The sequence below is a fragment of the Rhipicephalus sanguineus genome, chromosome 3 (genome assembly GCF_013339695.2).
Source record: "Rhipicephalus sanguineus isolate Rsan-2018 chromosome 3, BIME_Rsan_1.4, whole genome shotgun sequence".
NCBI lineage: Eukaryota > Metazoa > Arthropoda > Arachnida > Ixodida > Ixodidae > Rhipicephalus > Rhipicephalus sanguineus.
The window spans coordinates 44,321,741-44,344,583 of record NC_051178.1 but is presented as its reverse complement, the minus strand read 5'-3'; the positions used below and the strand labels follow the sequence as shown (position 1 = coordinate 44,344,583).

Sequence of the window (22,843 nt, the reverse complement as noted above, 5' to 3'; positions counted from 1 at the left end):
CGGCGCGAGCGCCGCCCCGTGACTCTCCTCCACGAATAGGGACGCGCAGACCTAATCGTCTGCCCTAGCAGGAGGACTCTGGTCGAAAGATAAACTATCGCTGGCTTTAGTTTTGTTGGTGGCTTAGTTGCAGCAGAATCAGCTTGAGAAGCGTAGTTCAGCCAGTGATTATTGCTTCGCACGGTGGCCTTGCAATAGCAGTATCTTGTATCTTAAGATACATGATACATTATTTAATATATCGGAAATGCAGATACTGATACACGCCTTGCGAGACGTATCGCGATACTGATACAAGATACCCAAACAGTACCTAAGATAGTATCAAAGATACATGTAATTTTCGATACTGCCCAGCACTGGTGGTAGCCTCGATACTAGACATGTGCGCCGGACCCAAAATCACCGGCGGCGGCGCGCTGGTGTTTCCACCTCCGGCGGCGGCGCGTGAACGGCGCGGGGTTCATCGGACCGGCGGCGGCGCGGGGGGGGGGGGGGGGGGGAAAGGGCGAAGCAGTGAATGCGATAAATACACGCCGTAATGTTACATGAACGAGGGCTAGCACCTAACTTTTTTTGCTCCGATCTCACTTAACTCTACAAAACGCTGGTGTATGACAATACGGCCGCTCCCGGGAGCGGCACCCTCCGCGCCGCGCCGCCACCGGTCCGATGAAACCCGCGCCTTTCACGCGCCGCCGCTGGAGGTGGAAACACCGGCGCGCCGCCGCCGGTGATTTTGGGTCCGGCGCACATATCTAATTCGGAGTGGCCGACGAACTCTGCGCCGGAGCACTCCACTCCGGCGGAGAGCAACCGAAGGAAATATGCCAATGGAACACAAGCGCCATAGAGTTAATATACTGACTTATTAACTCTATGACAAGCGCCGTCGCCAGAGTAAATGGTAGGGGGCGCTAGCACACATCGGCTTCGCAAGCGCCCAGCATTCCTCGCGTTTCGCGCGTTTCACGCCGTTTTCGCTTCACGGGCGCGATCGTAGAGAACGGGCGCGGTCGGACAATGCATCGCACTGCGCAAGCGGTACTCCACGCTTTGCGCACGCGCCGGGAGCTTGCAACTTCCGGTCGAATCCACCACTTTTTGCGGAGTAGAGAAAGCTGCTCCGTGGAATGAATCTGGCGGCGGAGCTGCTCCGCATTTGCCAATGAAACACAAAGGGAGCCCTCTCAATCTGCCAATAGAACAGACTTTCTCCGAATGGAGCAGAAAAACTGCTACCGGAAATGCTCCGAATCTTCCAATGGAATTCACCATCAGTTTGTCGTATCAGTGGTCCGAGCGCGAAGCAGTGAGCTCACAGCGCGTAGAAGGTATACGAGCCGTTCGCTGGGGGATGTCTGCCGAAACAGCGCGCGTGCCAGCGCTCTCGACCGCGCCCTTATGGTCAATCTGCCACAGTTCACAGTTGCTGCTCAAGTTACGCAGTCCCTCTCCTCAGACATCCCTTCCTGCTCCTTCGCCCAGCAAATGACGGGCGGGGCGTTTCCTTCTACTTGAGAAGCAATCGACGGCAGGCCTCGCACGCGGGTTGATGTTATTCCGTGTGACGGAGATGGCCAGCTTGTTTCATCTCTGCTTTAGCCATGTTCCTTGCCAACGCTCGCGCGCTTTTACTCGCGGGTAGAACATACAATGCGCGGAGCGATGTTATCGATTTAAAGTTTATACGGAACATGACGGCGACAGTGAAAACCTGTCCTGAGTGTCGATACAATTGCTTACGCAATAAAAAATATACCAAAAACCGTTGTGCGCTCGCCTTTTTCCTGGAAAGCTGCATCGTCTCCGCTGTAAAGAGTGCGTCCGTTGAAAGAATCATATAATCCGGCGCCTTTTCCATTGGTTTTGTTCTCGCCTCCAGTACCCTTCTTACAGGGGACATCTCCTCGCCACTTATTTCTTCATAAAGCGCGCGTACAATGTCAGCACAAAGCGTTGAACCTACCATGATTTCGCGCTTGTCGGTTACAGTCTGTTATCTCTGCATGCGCGGTCGTAAACGCACAAAATGGAGCGAAATCAGTTAATCACGCACGATAGTCGTGCGAGAGGAGCAAGAGCGGGTGGGCGGCTGCATAGCAAAGCAGTATGCGAGACAATTGAGAACTCTTATTTCTCGCATATGGACCAGTAGAGAGTATGTACCCTGATGATGTCACGTGAATCACTGTTCTGGCATCACGAAGTGCACCAAAAGACAAGAAACGCCAAGAGAGAATAACGCGCTCGTTTTTTTTTTGTTGTATTTTTCAGGCTGTTAGGGGCCCTTTATAAAAACAGGGCGTGCAAACACGGACACAGGAGAGTAGTCAAGACACCAGAAACGCTGCTAACAACTGAAAAATCACATAGCGGCGGAACCGAAGGTAGACATAAATATTTATCTGCGCACTTCCACGTAAGAAGCCATACCTATAAATCAAGTGCGAGTAGTAGTCTACGTGAGAGATAGCTGTTCACTCTCTCGACTTTTCTCTTATGTCCGTGTTTCCACGTCATGTCTTCTTAACATGAATACTTACCAACTAGCTCAGCTATATTCTAAGTTTGCCATTCTCTTTACTTCTGTATTTATTTATCGGTTTACTCGAGTAAGAATGAAAGGAAAATGTGTACTAACGCACCGATATATATATATATATATATATATATATATATATATATATATATATATATATATATCTTACTTATCTATTTTATTTATTTATGCACAGTGTACTAGGTCCAATACTCCAAGAATATGCTATCCAGCGAGTTGGGTCGTCGACTTTTAAGGCTGAAGGACACGGCAGCGTTAAGCTCAGGCAATACTCGTGATATTTCTGAAGAAGAAAAAGATACTGCAACTTCTGGGGAGCTATTCTCGATGCGTTCATTCAAAGGAGATGTCCACAGTCCAATTCGGCCGAGCGCCTTCAGTGATTCGAAAAAGCGGTGAGCCGTGATGTCACCTCGCTCTTGACCACGTCGCCGCACCGAACCCGCCAGAACATTCCTAGCGTAAGAAGAGAGTGGACGAAATGCACAGAAACATGAACTTTTCAAGTCTGAATTTGCATATGAATGTGTCCCAGATGTTTGAGAACAATGCAGGGAATGCGTACCGACCTTACAGCTGCGTTAAACGAGCGGCCGCATTAAACCTGAATCGATGGCTAACACGATCAAAAGACATGTGCACCGAAAATCGGATCTCTGAGGGCTGCGTTCGTTGCATTGAAGCGCATTCCATCCCTATCATTTGTGTCGAGAGTGTTTGAAAGCTTCGTGATGTCGTGATGGCGCTGCAGAACAGGAACTGGAAACAGGGGGCACAATCTCTCGCCGAGCTCCCGCTATTCAGCGGCCGCTGAAATGGACTGTTCATTACATGGACACATCGGGAAGAGCTCCTCCGGCGAAGTGCTGTATTTTATTTTCAGATTCCCCATTCGACATAAAAGAAAAGACTAACGGCGGCGCGCCGCAATTAGTGAGCGGCGGCGGCGGCGGCGGCGGCGTGGTCTCTCTTGGGACTTCGGCGGCGGCGCAAGCGGCGTGACCAAAAACAGGCGGCGGCGGCGGCGCGGCGCGGCGGCGCACACCTCTACGAGTTGATATTCACCGGAGTCGGCGACCACCGCCGGCTCAGGCTTAGCGAGCCAAAGGGCCGCGTCCACCGTCGCCTGCTCAGGTGTAGCTCACAGCTCCGCGCGCACTCAGCTAGCAAAGGCGTCGAGCGCGGCGCAGCAAAACCTGTCTTGGGGAACCACAAAAGGCGCCACGCGCCTTTGGCGGCACACCAAGGCAAAGCAGAACGTCCACTCCCGGGACGCAGGGAAGCAACGGGCTTCCGCACGCGGACGGTACACCAAAGCGGAGCAGCTGGCAATGGCGAGCTTATAGAGGTTATATTTTTTGACACGCCGCTCGAGACACGGTCCCTCGCGGCTATGTTGCGCACTCTCGCGATGACCACTGGCCCTGGTCGCGAGAGCTAGGGCAAATCTCCGTACGCGTGGTGCTCCGGCAAGTGCGGCTCGGCGTAGTACGACCACGCACGGGCACCAGGTACCGCTTTTGGGCTTAGCGCACGGAACCGGATCTAGCAGCACGGTAAACGCGCTCGCCGAGTGTGCCAAAGCACCGTAGGCAGGCTACAATCCACGGATTCCCACTGGGGACGTCGGAAAAGAAAGAAACACGTGCTTAGCCAGCGCTGCCCGAGGAGTGAGAGATGCGTTTCGGCTGCGAATCTTGCGTCTCCGAGACCACGCACAGCGCCACCACGAGAACAGGCGCACGGGGAAAGGTAGTGCCACTTGCCGTCGCCGGAGAACGGTAGAAGGAAGAGATTAGCAGAACGGCGGAACGCCCGCGCAAGGGCTTCGGGCACGCCTCGGATCCCGACAAGCGATCACTTGTGTAGCCATGCTAGGGTGGCTATCTGGCTATTAGCGATGCCCACGCTGTGTGCGCGCGCGCTGTGCGATTCAAGATGGCTCCCGGAGGGGGGTCAATCCATGGGGGTCAACCCGTTTGTTAGCACAGGACCACATAGGACGTGCGGACGTATGGCCCGTGCCACTTTCACCGGATGAGGTCTTGAACTGCACTGAAGTGGATATCAGAACAAAATACTTGCCCAAACCATGGAAAGTGCGAAATGCTCGCTACCTCAATTTTTAGCGTGATGTGAGAGGTTATATTTCGGCTCCTTTACCGTGCGCGCTACAGAAAACGAATGAACAGAACCTGCCTGCCGGATTTAAAGAAACGAGAAAACCAGCTTACGGACGCGTACACAAGAAGAGAACACGATAGACACTCGCTAGATGTCGTGTCTCTTCTTGTGTACGAGTGTCTGTCGTCTTCTCTTCTTGTGTACGCGTCCGTAAGCTGGTTTTCTCGTTTCTTCAAGTATGTACCAACAGACCCAGCAACAGATTATCCCGTTGCCTGAGGAACGCGGATTGCACAGTTCACTTCTCTCGGATGTTACAGGTTTGATGAGCACCTCGAAACGAATGCACACGCAAGCTTTTCGAAACGTCGAAGAATATATGAACAACGACGCCGTTCGGACGGTAATAGTCAAGTTCATTTGGTAAATGAGCGGCGCGCCTTGTGAACGCGATTGCACGCTTCGCGTCCGCTCGTCGAGCTTCTTCGCAGCATGCGGCCGCTTGTGGTGCGTGCATCTCACCAGAAAAATCGTGCTTTTATTTTGGTCTCAGCACTATTTATTGTACATCAAGTACAGTCGAATTAGTGACTTACGATCGTGAAAAGCTTGCCGTACAGATGGTTAACCAGCAAAGCAAGTTAATGAGAATCGCTGCTGCGGCATCTTCATCAACGATATCTCTATCGGTGCTTTCACAGCCTTCAATGTCCAGTGAAAAAATCCTCGTCGTCAACGTACACGGTCGCTTTGAACATCACTGTCAAAATCAGTCTGAAGAATTTCCTCCCTCGAGACTTGCCTCACCTCCCCCGCTTTCTGGGCTCGGCTAAGAGAACACTTTGCTTGAAGTGTGCTGCCACCTATCAACAAAATAACAAACATGCAGTGCAGCGTGGCTATGAAAGCAACACACGAAGGACGACGTTGAGAGCGGGGCTGCCGATCAAATTTCGCCAGCTGGAGTCCACTAACGTGGATATACACATGTTCCATCAAGCAATCACGTTTCATCTCCGTGTGAATACGTCAGCTGAGGACAAGATTGAGCCCGCAACGCGGCCGGTACTTGGTCGTAGTTCACGATAGCCGTGGAGCGAGCGCAGCCCCGATTGACCGAATGGTCGCTCGCAAGATTCATACAGCTCTTTTCTGATAAAATGTAAGGCGTTTTAGTTTAGTGTATCACCTATTTATTACGAAAGCCCTGATAACTTGGACCATCTCCCCGAAGGGAACCCTGATGGGATGCGAAGCAGCAGCGGTGCGCACGGCGTTGACCCGGTTGAAACGGGTGTCGACGCGGGTGCTGGAAGAACGGTTTGAAGCGAAACTCGGTGTAGCGTTTACTCGAGTAAACGTTTGTTTGAAACGCAAAGACACGGGAGGCGGGTTGGGTTTCGTGTAAGCTTCATTAAAGCGTTTGGCAAGACTTCGTAGTCGTTGTTTCTTCAGAGTCGAGACACGGGCGCTGGACCGGAGCAGGCGCGCGTTTCGCCTTGACTACCACGGGTGAAGCGAGAGAGAAGTGACACGTTCAGAGGTGTTGCGAGCGGCCGGAGCAGCCGGCAGCTGCGGGCGCTACGGCGAGCATGCTGCGGATGAGGGAGTGACGTCAGCGCGCACCTGCGAGGGAAGCGTGCGAGGGGAGCGTGACGTCAACGCAAAGCTGTGGCGTGACCTACTTGGCAACGCTCCAACACCTACGGCGAGGGGAACGCGTTGCGGCGCATTCGTACGGACGCACGTAACGTACGGCGTTACACACGTGAGTCAAAGAGCTGCTTCGCATCTAACAGTTGTAGAAGAGGACATCGCGAGCTCACGCGACTCGATACCGCGTATAATGTTATGGGTTTCATACACTACAAAAACACCGACCAATATTATGTGCGAGAGAAATAGCGCGAGTTTCGACAGACAAACACAGACACTAACACTTCACTAACCTGCGTGGCCACAGAAAACTTTGCGGAGCTGAAATGTGTACACTGTGTGCTATCGTTGGCAGCACGACTTGCCCAGGATGATTCACCACGCATTTCAACGAAAACTTCGCGTCTCGCAAGAAAGAATGAAACTCAGTCTGGTCACGGCAGGCCCGGTTTGTTCACCGGTTCACGAAACGTGCAAAGTAGTAGTGTTCCTTTCTAGCCAAGGCGCTGACAATCGGGCTAGCACAGCCGAACTACGGAGCGGCTGCCGGTTTGTGATCTACTAACCCTCCTCCTGACATCTTGGGTGGAGGGGTAATGCTACGCGCCCGGATGGGAACGAGCTCCGACTTTTGAGGGGAACAGGCCAAGCTGCACTAACGTGCATAGGCGGTAGCGGTGTTGACTGCCTATCCTGAATGGCCCCGTCTGACCCTCGCGTCGTGCAGATGTTGATTTGCACAATGGCCGTAAATCGGGCTAGTTGGTTGTTCATGACCGTAAAATAACAGCGTAAGAAAATGACGGACGTTTGTCTTTGTGTGTTCGTCCGTCGTTTTTTGCGCTGTTACTTTACGATCAGATGTTGATGTCGTCTGCGTAAATCGCATGGGTAACATCGGGGATCTGATCGAGCAGCTGATGTGGTCTTGACATGACAATATTAAGCAGGATGGGCTACAGAACTGATGTAGAATGGAAAGCTGGGCTAGTTGCAATACTTTCTAGGCACAGCTGCAAAGTAAGCCGTGAAGTGATCGAAGCATTTCGCATTCAAAGAATGGGAGACGTATGCGTTAGCCATGGTTCGACTTCCTTAACAGGCAAGGAGTTTGCATATCTGTTTGGCACGGGTAATGTTGTCACAAGTTTGTTGTTTTTTCTTACTGAGGTGCACGTGTTGATGTTATGACATGTTTGACTTATGCGCATGTCTACCATGCTCGGCTTTGTTTTACTGTGTGTTGTTTTCAAAATAAATCTTTTCAGTCGCGAGACCATGCTCGTCCTGTGCACGCTGTTATTTAAGTCTCCGTCTTTTAGCGCTCATTAATCATGCCAGAGCTGATCCCCGGTCTGATCAGTTCTGAACTGATCCCTGAGGGTATCAGTTATGTCATCTGAATCGTTCTTTCAGCTGAATCGTGTCCGACCGGTGTGGCCTATCCCGATGGTGGCTGTTTTGTCGCGCAGAAAGAACCGTATGTAACTATACACGCGGCCACCGCAATGTGATTATGCGAGATTCTGCAGGATAAAATAGTATGCCACGTTATGAAACGCCCCTTTTAGATCAAGGGCGAAGATGGCCCTCGTCTGGGTACGCGACAGAGGGCCCATGACTTCCTCCTTGAGCTGTAGGAGCTCGTCCTGCGTAGAAAGATGTGCCCAAAATTTGAAACTGTGACTGGGAGAAGAATGACTGTCGTTCGAGTAAAGCTTGCAGACGCCATAAAAGCACGTGTTCCATTAGCTTTCCGACGCACGAGGCAAGAGGTATAGGCCGTAAATTTGCTATGGCTACGGGCTTGCCTAAGAAGCATTTTAAGTTCATATGACGCATGCCATATAAACATAGGGAAGAGAAAAAGAAGATCCGTTCGCGATCCCACTTGTCAGTAACACTAAATCTATAAATGACGTGAACAATAGCTGGGTAAAGTGAATGGACTGTTCTTCAACGTATGTTTGAATGTTTTTCCGAGACACACCAAGCATTATGCAAGAGTGCTGCGTGATGGCAACAGCAGGGTATTTCTTACGAGTTATGCAGAGCTTCCGCGTCTATATGACGCCACGGCTCTCACTTTCATTTGTTCTCACCTTCTTCGAGACAGTCTCCTCGACTTCGAAAAAATGAATATCGGTGAGGTCTTCGTTCAGTCCCCCTTCCCAGCGCCTGGACATCACCGAATAGTAGTGGCACTCGATGTTCGCTGGGCCTATGTCACAGACCTGGAAGTACAAAGATGCATAGCTGTATTTTCAATAACTGCATACAAGAGCGTTAGACACGCAGTAATCTTTCGTTAAGTCAATACATGGCGTCCCGCAGTACAGCTTATGATCAAGTGTTTAACGAAGAGTCAAACACTTGTCAAACCATAAGTTGGAAAATCACTAAACATATTGCCGCAAAGTAAATTCAGTAGCCCTCCCCCTATCGGGAAAATGGGGCAAGAGAAGCATGGCGTGCACGTGCCTGACTTAATACTTTTACTTATTTATTTCTCTGTTTATTTATTTACATATTTATGTATTTATTTATTTATCTCTTTCGTGCTATCATGAGCCCTTTCTCTTCCTGGAGGAATCCAAACGGCTCTGATTGGTCGCAGGTGAGGCGTGAAGGCGCGCCTACGCAGTTGGCACCGGAACTTCAGGTCATGCGTTAATATCCAGGCAACAATGAAATGTGGCTTCATGATGTGACACGTGACCTCCGTAAAAGATCAGATAAGCACAAACAGCTGATCACCGACACGATCGAGAGAGCATCAATTATTGGAAAACGGCGCATATTCGAGGAGCGCCTTTTATGGATTCGTTCCGACGACAGGTTTTTCGCGTAGGACAACTCCGCCACCGAAACCAAACTCAGAATAACCTTCCTTTGAAAACGAACGTTTGTCAAGGATAAAAGAAAAATTACTACGCGACGTTTCGGGCCTCGTATGGATCCATTGATAGCAATGAAGACAAGCACGGGCACGCTGCTATTTTTGGATGAGGTGGAGCGGCGGGCAGGTGCATATATCGAGAAAATCACCCTTCGTTCTGTTTATCCTGGCTTTAATTGACTCAATGCGATTCAAAGCACACGGGCAGACCAATGTTCTTAGGCGAAGAATATGGTAGCCGAGCCACAATCAATGCTTTTATGGGTTGTTTCGTGAAGTTCAGCTAAGGCGTTCGAGGCGGGGTGACGTCGTCGTTGTGCTGCTTCAAGGGCTGTTTAATATTTCCGCTCTCGCCGATGCACGGCCAATCACACTTCTTCCACAACACCGTGCAGGGAGTCAAACATGTCGTACCTCTTTCCAAATGTTGCGCGAGTTTCTGCGCATCATAAATTTTCACGAGCGCTTCACACCACCCTGTGCACAAGTTTACCGACCTGCCGCGTCATTTCTCCAAAAAACCGCCTGCCTTCCGCTGGTTCTCGTAGCATGAACATTCAATCCAGTAAGCCGAAATACGGTCGGCTGCTGAAGCGCTGCCGATTCATCCGCTGCACGACGCGCCAGCTGGCCTTGTGGCGAGCGCAGTGTAGCAGCGGCACTACGGCGCCAACTGAAGGCTGCTGGGCTGCCTCGCAAAGCGCCTGAAGCCTATAGAGCTTCGCTTCTGGAGTGAGATCTTCGCCACATGTATTGTGCTTTCAGGTATTTTCGATTCTTCCTTGAAGGGTGCATGCTTAATATTCTGACTGTCCATAAGTAGTTAACTACGTTTTCAAGGACAACAGTTTCTCGTACTCGAAACTTGAGTTTCGGCAAAGTTCCTTTCAAATTTTATGAGGAAATGCGCTACATTTGTGGGACCGAAATCGGGCAGCTGATACACGGTCGGCGCTGTGCTTGACGGTACAGTGGATTTCTAAGATCCAGCCGCTACCCAGCAAACCGACCCCAATCTGTAGCAACCCCAGGAAAAAAGGGCGCTTCCGCATTGAACAACTTCGGTCACGAGCGACGTATAAAGATAGCCGTCCGCAAGCGAATGTGCATAGGCCATAATAGAACTCTTTCGTTGGTGTCAAGGCGCCGTTTCCTGAACAACAAGGACCTGGAAAGCTTCTTTCGCCAATCCACGCTTCAAAAAAGTAGAAGCTCGTCAAACCGAACTGCGGGTACTACGCAAAACAAGTTTCAGTTATTCCGGCGCGCTGCAACTCGCAAGTACAAGCGAGCATCGCATGACATCGAGTCCGAAGCAAAGCCTCCGAAGTCCGTTCTCTAACGCCTAAATGCGTTAAAATCGGGTATATATATGCAATGCCAAAGCGATGAAGTACGTACACGAAGTACACGAAGTACATACACAATCAATTTACTTAGCTACGTATCTTACGATCACTGGTACAAAGCTCGCTTTATAGGGACGAATGGCGCCCCGGGGATTTTCGCTTTTTCAGTTGCATTCTCCTTTCATCTCTCGCTTCGAGTGCATTGGACTGTTTTATTACGCATCCTCAAATGGTCTCCTGATTGTTTTCTTCTCGAGGCGAATACACGTGTGGTGTATAAGGTTCCTTTTAACTGCGGCCGCTTCCACGTATAGGACAGACGTGCCGCTGTGTTAGAGATTAATGGAACATAAGAGATTGCTAACCGGAGGCTCACCTTTTTCTTACACTTTCTTTACATTGCCGAGAATGTAAGTGCACGTCAAAGTTGGATGCATGCGCAGTTTTGTACCGGCACAGGAACGAAGAAACACGATCAATGATTGAGGCATGGCATATCGATAGCAGTGATAGCACATGCGTGAGTTAATCGTCGATTAACTTGCATAAGAAGGAATTAAATGCCTTAACAATTATCTTTCATGTAAGCCCCCACGCGTGCCGGATTGATAGGTTCGCATATTGCACGGGCATGCGCAGATAAGATTTCGTTTCATTTTTTTTTCGCGCCGTTGTGCACCTTTACAGTTGTTAGTCGGCGTCTGCGGTGTCTTGACTTCCTTGTGTGTTTGCACGCCCTGCATGCCTTTTAGAATGAATTTGCTGTTCCAGCTCATATTTAATACATCTTGATGATATCGGCACGTGATAATACGCATGCTGCTTAACTCCTACATCCGATGCATATCCGCTCGGTAATACCGACACTGCACTGTGTTAATCCTTTCGCATTTCATGCGTAGATACATGCAGGTGCATCCGGATGTGTGCAGTATTTACGGCGTAAGAATAGTCAAGAAACGGCGCCGTGCTCTTTTTGTTTCGTGGTCCCACCGATACCACGGCGCCAACGAGCAACAGGCCAGTGAACAGCCGGCTCGCTCGGCGTACACACTTATCCTATAGTGCTCCGCACGCCCGCGGGGTGCTCTGGGATTGCTTGAAAAAGGTCTATTCTTAGTAATAAATGCGGCGAAATGAACTCGGATAAAAAAATAAAAATCATAGGCACCACAGCAGTAATCAACGGTGATGACGTTATGATTTAAGATTTCAACGTGCTTCATTTAAATCGGTACAATATGTACAGTGCTCACGGAATGAGACGTGACTTGAAAACTTCAAGTATAGTAACTCGTACGTGTAATCTTTCCACATAACCACTTTATGTCGCTTTATAAACAAAATGCGATGCTGGCTGTGGTGTAAGTTTATCAGCCAGTATTATGCCGATTTGATACGAGAAGGCGGCGGAAATGAAAGCACGTGCGTTACTTAGCTGTAGGTAGTTGCGTTTCATTCCGTGAGCAGCGCGAATTACTGTTCAATACGCAGTGTCTTAGAGCATCCGGCCCTGCCGTTGGAGGACATTATATCCCAATGTGTAAGTTTTTCGGTTTAGTAGTGACGTAATCGCATCCGATATACATGGCGCGAACAATTACACACGCTTTTGCCAGCAGTACAGAGGAAGGCCACCCACGTGTTTGTAGTCGAGAGGCAACTCGGTACAGTTGGGTAGCCGGTGGCCGTCTAGCGAGTACTTGGCGCACTTGCGAACTCGCAGCGACATCGAGAGGGCGACAGCCTTAGCTCCCTTATTCTGCGACAGTGAGTCGATGATGTCTCGCTTGATGTACTCGCTCTGCACACAGAAAGTGCGGACTTGGGTCAGCCTGCTGTCCATCGCAGTCGAAGGGTGGATGCAGGGAATGCTTCTCGATGTCACTGGCACACAGATGCGCACACATGTGCGCGTGAACGCACAGGTACAACACACACAAGCGCACACACGTGTGTACACTTCTTTTCGCTGACCATCTAACGTTTTCATTCTTGCCCCCCTATAGATACAGTCAAAATATCTTCAAGGCCCTTAGACGTCGAATATTTTTTTCAGCTTACCTCATTCGGATTGATTGAGGACCTTGTGAGCGGCTCTGTGATTGAAAATATACATTAATTTAACAATGGGTACATTTACGTGAACATTATTGACCCACGTTGTAAAAAAAGGGTTAATTTCACCATCGTCCTCGATGACCAAGCTTACGGTCAAGGGCAACCTCACTTGCTTCATCTCGTGGGACGCCACGTTCTGGTTATCTCGTTTTGGACGATGATCTGGTTATCTTGTTTTTTACGATGTTTTAGACGATGAATCCGTGACCGCATTAGCTCGCCTTAGAGTATTGCATCTGTGCAGCACTGCAGGGTACCTATGAAATGTGTGCAGTTTGCGAGACCCGTTGCCTGCAACCATTCTTGCGCAGTGTCTTATTCCCTGCAGATCACATCAGTACGGAGGCTACGATATGCTTGCTATGCTCTTTGCTTTTCAATAAATAATTTTCTTTGACTTCCTTTTCTGCTATAATACCTGGTCTGCTGCATTGCTGCTTGCGAGGTTTTTGTCATCTCAACAGGGGCCCCTTGCACCATAATATTCCATTCTCGTACCCAGGCAAACCAAACGCATATTATCTACCTTTTTGAGGGGGTCGCTCAACCAAGCGACCGCCCCGGAAAGGTGTTGGTCCCGGGTGCGATTCCCGGACCAGGACGAATTTGACGGCAACTACGAAGCTTTCTTTCTGAGAAATCCGCATGGATTGCATTGTGGCTTGGTGCTACAAACGGGTAGTTGTTAACTTGTCTTTCTTAAAAGTGTTCAATGTTGTAGACTCACTCTGTTCTCAAATTCGATAGTAATGTAGCGTAGAGGATCCCCGTGACGGCAGCTGGCTTTCTGACCGTTCATGAACATTTCAAATTGCACAATTGCTGTAGAAAGGCAAAAATTACTCACGACTGGTGTGTCGTTCTTTTTCTTCATGAAGAAGTTAGTGAAGTACGGAGCGGTGAAGTACGTCGCACGGCCGAAGACTCTGTATACGAAGACCAGCGAAGATTTCCTGCGTTAGACAGTACCGAGGACGCATTACTGAGGCGACGCTTGAAATACTAACCGCAATGAAAGAGGAAAAAGAAACGGTTCAGGCGAGAGACAGGACACACACGAATGAAAATGGCAAAAGAGCAAACATTCTGGAGTAGGATAGAGTTCGATTAAGGTGTTCAGTGTGCAAACTGCCGCGTCAGCAATTGGATGAGCGCTATGTCGATGCGCATATAAAAGAACTTCTCTAGGCCGTAATCATGCACATTTTATTTACCAGAAGCAAATCTGCAGAGATCTTAAAGGGACACTAAAGAGCAAAACGATTTTTTTCGCATTAGTAAAGTAGTCTTCCACGGTACCAAAAACACCACGCTTGCTGCGAGAAGACGCTTAATAAGCGAGAAAACGCGCAAAAAGAAAATACAGGTGGCGACGCCACCTTGGAATTCCCGCACCATTTGCCATGACGTCACATATTTTTGACGGCGCCTGCTTGGGCCTACATAGTTCATAATCGGTTAAAACGAAGTACATTGTCATCTGAGGGGGCCAAAGACTTGACATAACGAGTTTGTGGAAATTTCGTCGAGCCAGTGGCGCCAAAATACGTTAAATGCTCTTTGAAATCTTTTACGTCACGAATTCCAAAGTTCGGTGCGAAATATAAAAATGAAACATTGAACTTGGTTTTCTCCTCTAATAATAAACCTATGGTGGTGAAATAAACTACAAAAGAGTTCTCCGAGCACACTTTATCAATCTAAACCAATTCATTGTTTCTCTTCAGTGTCCCTTTAATGCGCTAACTTGTTTCTGTAATGTTTGTGACAGCGATGGTTCTTTAATGCCGGTGGTTTAATTGCTATCTATTGGGAAGGGACGCAACGTTCGGCACTGCCACAGCGCAGAAAGGCGCTACGGCCGGGTTTGTCGACTCAGTGACACGGCGAAGAAAAGGCACCCGAGGCAGGTTGTCAACAAACACAGGTTTTAAATATTAACCGAAGATGCAGCGCAGTGCGACAACTCATACTGGAATAATAGCAGCGCAAACTAACGGGCCACAGAAGGGGAACACAAACAAGCGCTTGTTTGTGTTCCCCGATTATTGGTTTCTTTGTTTCTAACAGGCTGAGGCTTGTTACCGCTGATGAAGATGAGTGTTTCATTGTTCTGTCTGAAGAACGATACGCTTCAAAGGCGTCCGTTGCTATCGGGAAGAACATCAAAGAAGTTTCAGAAAAACGAGCTGCGGTTAAGAAACGAGCCATTGCTTTGCTGGAAGCTAGCAACATGTGTCGACTTGTATCTTCAGTGAAAAGAGCGAAAAAAAGCTGCATTGGAATAATTTTTTTCAGCAAAAACCTATAAACAGGACACCCCTTTTCGAACGATAATCACGGAACGAGGCACTTGGCAACATGAAGGTTCAGTTTTCCTCCTCTATCACTTGTCTGCCTCGATTTTTCAGGACCCTTTCCTTGTAAAAGGATCTAACCAGGTTGTCGAATTCTTAGCAACCAAAAAATGCCTATTAGCAGTGGTTTTAGCATTGATGTAGTCGATTTGTTTTACTCAGTACCACACCATGAACTTATGAAGTGTGTAAAAGAGTTCATCACGCAGGAAAATGACGAACTTTCATTCAACAAATGCATGATGTCTGTTGATAGCTTCACGGAACTACTCCTTTTTTACTTGAATTCTACTCTTGTAATGTGGGGCGAAAAGTTTTACGTTAAAAATTCCGGCATTTGTATCGGCTCTCGTGTAGCACCCGTCCTGTGTGATATATTCAAAAGTTATTTTGATAGGGCCTTGAACACGGCACTGAGTAGCCTTATAATTAAAGCCTTCAGGTATGTGGAGGATTACCTCGTGCTTGTCGATTATGCTTCCATACAAGAGAACCGGGCTGAGATCAAAGAAATATTCGAGCAAAACGGGGCATGGATTGCATTTCACGCATGAGGTTCCGCAAGATAATATATTACAGTTTCTTGATCTTCAGCTCTCTTTTCGTGCAGATCACTTTTGCTGGTCCTTCTCTCCCCTTTCAAAGAAACCAATTTTACACTATTCTTCTTCGCATTCGAAAGTAGTCAAATCAGCATGATTGATGCAGCGCTAAAAACGGAGACGAAAGGAACACAGAGTGCACAAGACCGGCGCTGTCTCGCAACTGAAAGATTTATTTCGAAAAAAAAACAAAAACAAAGCAGGGCATAGCAGACATGCGCATAAGACAGTAAAGCAAATTATTGAACAACAACACGTGCAATTCTTAAGAACAAATTCAAACACCTCACTTGACATCGCATGAGCCAAGCAGATAGGTAAACTCCTTGTCTTTCAAGAAAACCCATGGACGGCTGACGCATGCGTCTCCGTTTCTTTTAATGTGAAAAACCTCGATAACTTCACAGGTTACTTTGCTACTGTGCCTAGAAAGCACTTCCGCATCTACGAAGACCGAAGAACAGCCACAAGTATTACAATACGATGCTAGATGGAATGTGTTACGCTTTTTCAAGGACTGATTATGTTCCTTTAAACGAATGTTAATACACTTGCCGCTTTGTCCCACGTACACTAATTTGCTTTATTGTCTTATGCGCATGTCTGCTATGCCCTGCTTTGTTTTTCCCGTTTCTTTTTTTCGAAATAAATCTTTCACTTGCGAGACGGCGCTCGTCCTGTGCACTCTGTGTTCCTTTCGTCTACGTTTTTTCTACGGCCGCATTTCCTAGCTCCGAAAGCTCTGGCAACGACTGCTGCTCAGCCTCACCATGGCCTATCCTTATGGAGCCGCCAGCAGACCTTTCCGCGGCTGCACCCAGGAAAAAAATGGCGGACGCGCCCGGTGTTGCCGGAGCATCAAGCATTATGGATGTCCAGGGTGAAGTCAATTACCTTTTTCGTAACTCTTCCGCCACCTTGCGGTATTCTGCAGGACCCATTTCCTGTATTCTGAATATGTTTTCTGCCAGCCCCCATGTCGTCGTGGTTCTCACCAAGAACTCAACTATCGCGACATCGAGTCTCACGCCGGCTTTCGCCGTAGCCTTCATACTGTATTGTCTACTTGCTCACAGCTGAAAAGTTAACCCTAATCTTCTAAGCTATTTTAAAAGGTACTATAAAGGCGCTAATAACCATTCGAATGCTCTCCGTACGAGAATTCTTTCTCTCGAGTATTTTTAAAGTTTGTGTAACCGATTTAGTGCATCATTTATTGTATGATGGCCAAACCTGTTCTTTTTTTCTCTTCAGTGTGCTTATACAGGCTTCTATAACTTGGGAGCTCCATTATACACTGTATGACAGCTAGGAGATGCAAGCGTTCTGTTCTTTTCTGCTTGCCTCATGTAATTCCAAGCAGGGCCCGCATGGTATAAAAAGAAATTAAATTACTGCAGAAACCAAATAACGATGGCTCTTACAGTGAATGCGTAAAGCATTGTCGTAGTACAGTTGTTTATGAAGTGTTTATGAAGGTACTTATCTGCACCCACATTCAAAAAGGCAGTGATCAAACGTCACATCATCAGCGTTGTTCAAACGTGATGACTTGCATGAAGTGAATTGTCGAATGAACCACAACCGTTGTAGATAACTGCACGAGCGCCGGAACGCGCTTGCTTGCATGAAGGACCATCTCAACGTGCTTTTCCGCCTGATGAAGTACGCGCCTGCAGCGCAGTTAATAACTATCGGGAACTCGTCGCGATTAAAATGTATTTCATGCCGGTACTGATGCTTTTGTCGCACTGACAAGCTGCATGACTGTCTCCAAGCGCTTCTCCCAAAAGCCGAGAAAGACGAAGTCTCTCGAGAGAGCTAGCCACCTGCAATCATAGGCTTTTGCCTTGATAAGAGCTCGTGTCCTTAAAGGGACTCTAAAGAGCAAAACTATTTTTCTCATATTAGTAAAGTTTTCTTTCACGATACCAAAAAACGCTGTGCGCTTGCTGCGAGAAGACGTTCAGTAAGCGAGAAAACGCGCAAAAACAAAATGTGGGTGGCGACGCCACCTTGAAGTTTCCGCACCATTTGCCGTGACGTCACATGATTCGACGGCGCCAACTAGGGACTACGTAGTTCCTAATCGGTAAAAATGAAGTACATTGTCCTCTGAGGGGGCCATAGACTTAACATACCACGAATGGGGTAATTTTGCTGAGCCAATGGCGCCAAATTACGACAAGTACACTTTGATATCCGTGACGTCATGCGGGGAGATTTGGGCGCGAAATTGAAAAATGAAACCTTGAACTCGATTTGCTCCTCTATTAATAAACCTATGATGGTGAAATTGACGACATTAGAGTTCTCAGAGCACAGTTTATCGACCTAGGCCGATTAATTGTTTCTCTTTAGTGCCCCTTTAAAGCAACTCAGTAGAACAATGGTGTGGAGTTTTAATAATTGACGTAATATACGAAACTAATGTGCGAGAATTAAAATTTGCAAGGTTTATGCTTACTAATTTTTATTTCAGTAACAGTTATATGGACACCCAAGGCGCATTTTGCCGTCGGCGTCGCTGTGAACTCCGTATAAAGTGTAAGGACGATAACGCCGCCCCCCGTATGTTGTATGTGCGAGTGAAAGAGTGCGAGTGCAGCCGCGGCTCCAACGGAGGGGACACGCACCGGCCGTTCTCTGTCGCGCGATGAGCCCATGGGGAGGGGGAGCTGCCTAGCTGTCGTGCGTATTTCGACAGGGAATAACAGACGGTTCCCGCATTCGGTACGCACTGGATTCCCACCATTCAGTTGGCGTTCAAGCAACGGAGAGCACGAAGATCAATTTGTTCTCTGCGGCGGCCGTCTTTCTTTGCGCCAACGTTTTGTGGAGTTCTAGTGGGCTCTAGCCTCACTATGTACTATAATTGACAATTGTGGCGGTTTGGGCGTGTTGGTATGGCAGGGCATGACCAATAAATTCTAAGCGAAGAAACAGAAGAGGACAAAGAGCACGTGTGACACACAGGCGCTGTGTGTCATACGCGTTCTTTGTCCTCGTCTGTTTGTGCGCTTAGAATTTATTCGTACTGTAACATTCCTATTTGTTGCTATCTCATTCATTGATGCGCTCTTGCGACTTAACTATGTCATTTCATAAATTTTCAAATATCCGGTTTAAGCATCATTTTCCCTATTTTCCTGTACCATTTTACGACTGCGTGCTAGGAGAGACGATCTGTAATGAACGTTGAAGGCTAGCAATCACAGTCATGTGGAGAAACAGATATTTTTAAAGGTGGCCAAGAAAAAGGTGGAAATTCCTTGCCTCCCTCTCTCACATTCGGGAAAATCAGAGGAGAATAAGATGATAGGACAAAAGACGCGAACAATTGCCTCGTCGGCAATGCTGCCGTCTGTTGAGCGAGGCCTATTGCACTTCGTCCACTTACGTTGCAATGTGCTGGACCAGACTTTTGAACACGTTCGGAGATCCGCTGTATGATTCATGCCTGTAGAGACCGTGGTAATCTCGCATCTCGTCCGACAGTACCTGGGAGAGAAAGTATTGCTCCCGGATATTTGTTGAACTAACTCAAGAAGGAGACCTTGTACGTAATACCATAACCCACATACATAATGACTCTGTCACTTTTTCTGGAGCGTCACAGGATAAAACAAAAGCGCTGTAGTCTTTCTTAAACGATGAAATTACCCTATCGAGAACTCTCATATGAAATATATGCCTCGTATCCAATAATCTCGTATGAACATATAAGAATCATATGTGTTCTCGTATGATCATACGAGATTATTGAATTTGTGTCATACGTGTTATATGAGATTTTTTGATAGGTATCTATAGCAAGAAAAAGTTAATAGAGATCTGCACTTACAATTAGGATGCATCGTGTTGATTACGACTGTCATACTGGTGCTTTACCGCTATTCGCTATTGGAACTTAAATGGCACACAAAGAAGTTCCACTGTTTTGCTGCAATAACAAGAGGATTGCCTTAACATCATTCTGGCGATGTAAATTATTGCCAATTACCCTTCACTTCTCTAAACACAATATTTCTCTGCGTAACTGAAAACATATAAAGGCAGGAAATATCCTAGAAAGCGATGTTTGGCGTGTTGTTCCGTCGAAATAAGCGGCGAATTCAATTGAGAACGAGTGGTTGCAAAATACTTCAACCGCGCGCAGTCACGACTCCTTACGTCACATGATAACTCCTCGACTGATTCAAGAAGTAATTTCTAACGTAGAGGCTTCCGCGGAAATTGAAATCAAGAAACATAATGAAGGTCGGGCTTTCCGCAATTCTGAAGCACACTGCAAAAAAAAAAAAAAAACCAATTTTCAGCACACATGCACAAGCATTATTTGAACCATCAACGTGCGACGCTCAGCACAGTGCTGCACCGTAAGCATTGACGTTTGAAGCAGCTTCTATTGCGGTAGTGGAGTCATTTAGGGAAACAACACATTGGGGTGTTTCAGGTACATCGCCGCAATGGCAGTGGCAGATTCTGATTTTATACTCTCTCGCAATGAGATTATGCTGAGAGTTCACGGCTTTCTTCTTGAAACTGCCTTCAATAGAGGCGCCGAAGTGGAATGTTATGCTCAACTCGATGAGTTTATTTCGTACTAAACTCTACGACCATTCGACATAGCTTGCGAATCACGTGTCCTATCGCCATGGCTCCCGGCACATTTTTTAAACTGGCCCACCGACTTAGGAGATAGCCTCGCGAGGACATTTCTGTTGCCTGTGTAAAACTCAGTTGCGCTTGTCCTGTAGAGGTCATGTTATTGAGAACGCGCTGATGTGTGGATCCAGCGGCCACGATGGCGCCAACCATATTTCGTTAGTGATTTTAACACGAAAGTGTTTTATGCCGTGGTCCACCAAGGCTTTCATGACGCATTTCCGTGACGGAAATACGTCAGCAAAATTAATGCCATCAAATGGCAAAGAAAAAAATTAAGAAGAAGTTCCGTTCAGAGGAGTCGAAGCCATGACTATCAGTCCGCGAGGATGGCTGGCTGGCGTTTACCCATTGAGCTACCGCCAAACACATAGCGGAGGCTACATGAACGCGCCTTTTATCTTTCACACTTTTCGCTCATAGTGCTATTGAATGAATGAATAGATGCTATGAGCGTCCCATTTATAACGGGGCGGTGACATGTGTGCCACCAGGCTCGAAAAAAAAAGCGCCGTTGCTACGTCCATCCCATTCGGCGCGTTTCCAATTAACGTGCAATTTTGTCAACCCTTTAACACACCGCGAGGCTTTAGCGCAAGCTTCGCTCATAGCATCCATCTATATCGAAAAATAGCTCTCCGATGCTCGCCTGGCTGTCGCACCGCATTCCCCGCCTGCCCTGTGAGAATTAACGGCCAGGCCTGAGGGAAGACACGACGCGCGTAGCATTTCTCTTCGCGTTTCACGACGCTTTGAAGGAGCGCATATCGAGTATCAGTGTTTATGATGTGCTTGTTGATGCCAAACTTGCGCGGGATTCACCACATGTGGTGTCCACGTATATGTTAAGAACCTCAGCTACCGCAATGATTAAATCATGATAATGGGCGTTTGTCGTTAGTCGCGCGGGATTCACCATATGCAGTGTCCAGGTCTTAAGAACTTCAGCTACCGCAAGGGTTAAATCATCATCATGGGTGTTAGTCATCGGTACGGAGATGTGCCACTAGGCGTCAACGTGAGTGCGTCCAGATGAAGCGCTGCTATAACTGCCAAACAGTATACATTGTGCAAGCTCTCATATACGAAAGCACTATAGACGATAAATTAGTTCTGTGACGACACGTTTCACTTTCGCGTTATACCGATTCGTATGACAGAGAGATCAGCCGTTTTTTTTTCATATGAAACGCTGTTTTGTAACTAGATATTTGGTTTCAGAAAAGGCGGCGAGTGTTACGGACGTCATGTATTTTTGCTGAGAAGTTACAAGGCGAGGCTGACGTGGTACTAGTATCGGAAATCTCGGAAGAACAATAAAGAAACGTTCACTTTCCATGCAAGTAGAAGACCGTCCATTTCGCCAACAAAGAGCTTCTGTAAGCGCCAAAGACAGGTAACACGGACGTCAGAACAGGTCCGTGATACGTGTCTTTCGAGCTTAAAGAAGCTATGGATCAGCACCAACTAGACCGATCTCGGTGCTCGCCAAAAAATTACACGATCTCCCGCTAAAGAGGACCATGAGGCGATGCGAAGCAGCGTTTCGGCATGTCGAGCCCGCGTTTCAAAGCGGTAGTCAAGAAGGGGAGAGGGGGAGTGGAGAGGAGGTGTGTGGAGAGGGTTTGCGCATGCGCAGTAAGGGTGGTCACGCCGCACACCAGACTGAACTACGCCATAAGGTGCTTCGCATCTAATAAATACTTGCCGAGATGCTTCGGCCGACTGACCAGCCAGTAGTGTTCACTTAGAGAGGCACTTACGTCGGCGTCGGACTTGACCTCCTTGACGTCAGCCTCTCGCAAGCCTCGGTCGGTGAGCCCCACTCCGTCGGCGTTAATGTCCGTCACAATCTGGAGGATTCCGCGAACGATGGCTTGCGGCCGCGCCTGGGGGTTCTTGGGTCGCAAGGCGCTGCGGTTCACCATAAGGATGAGGCCCTTGGCCGGTGCCAGCTGCATCCGTTTCATGACCGCCGCCTTCTGCGTCGCTGCCAAAGATGTCGCGTATTTCAGCCAACCGGATGCATCGACAATGATGACGCTTCGCATCCGAAGTTTCGATAGGAGGACCTACCTAGCCTTTGACAGGTTCTCCCATCGACACGTCGGCCCACCTTTCTGAAGTACTCTCGTGCTCGCTAAACCAATCCGCACTTTCTATTTCCATCTGTCGGCTCCCACCTTCACTTTAGATTCCTGTCTGGATATAGTTATGTGAGCAATATTTATTGGCCTATGTGTATGTTTTGTTCTTTAGTGCACGTGAAATATTCTTTGAGTAAAATCGTATGGCGACTTGAAATTTGCCGAGATTTATGTAGCAGATGGTACACTGTTTTATTTCTGCATTTTACTCTATTCGGAAGCATTACCGTAGCAAAAAGTGACATTTGCGCAGAGTATCGACGCATATTCGCACGTAGCTTACACATTTGCACATTTGCGTGGTAACATGATGGCGCATTGGGTAGAAGAAGGTATTTCCCATTCTCAAACGACCAC

At 47.9% G+C, this 22,843-nt stretch overlaps 1 protein-coding gene across 1 annotated transcript in view; it reads right to left on the bottom strand.

Annotated features, from left to right (window-relative positions):
* LOC125757816 (uncharacterized) overlaps nucleotides 1-22,324 on the bottom strand; it is a 30,970-nt gene extending 8,646 nt beyond the window's left edge. The window contains exons 1-5 of the mRNA XM_049413987.1: nucleotides 22,103-22,324; nucleotides 19,072-19,172; nucleotides 13,560-13,638; nucleotides 12,234-12,395; nucleotides 8,446-8,577 (exon numbers count right to left, since the gene is read on the bottom strand). Of these exons, the coding sequence (XP_049269944.1) occupies nucleotides 8,446-8,577; nucleotides 12,234-12,395; nucleotides 13,560-13,638; nucleotides 19,072-19,172; nucleotides 22,103-22,309 (681 nt within the window). The 5' untranslated portion in view covers nucleotides 22,310-22,324. The remainder of the gene's footprint in view (nucleotides 1-8,445; nucleotides 8,578-12,233; nucleotides 12,396-13,559; nucleotides 13,639-19,071; nucleotides 19,173-22,102) is intronic.
* Between the last annotated feature and the right edge of the window lie 519 nt (nucleotides 22,325-22,843).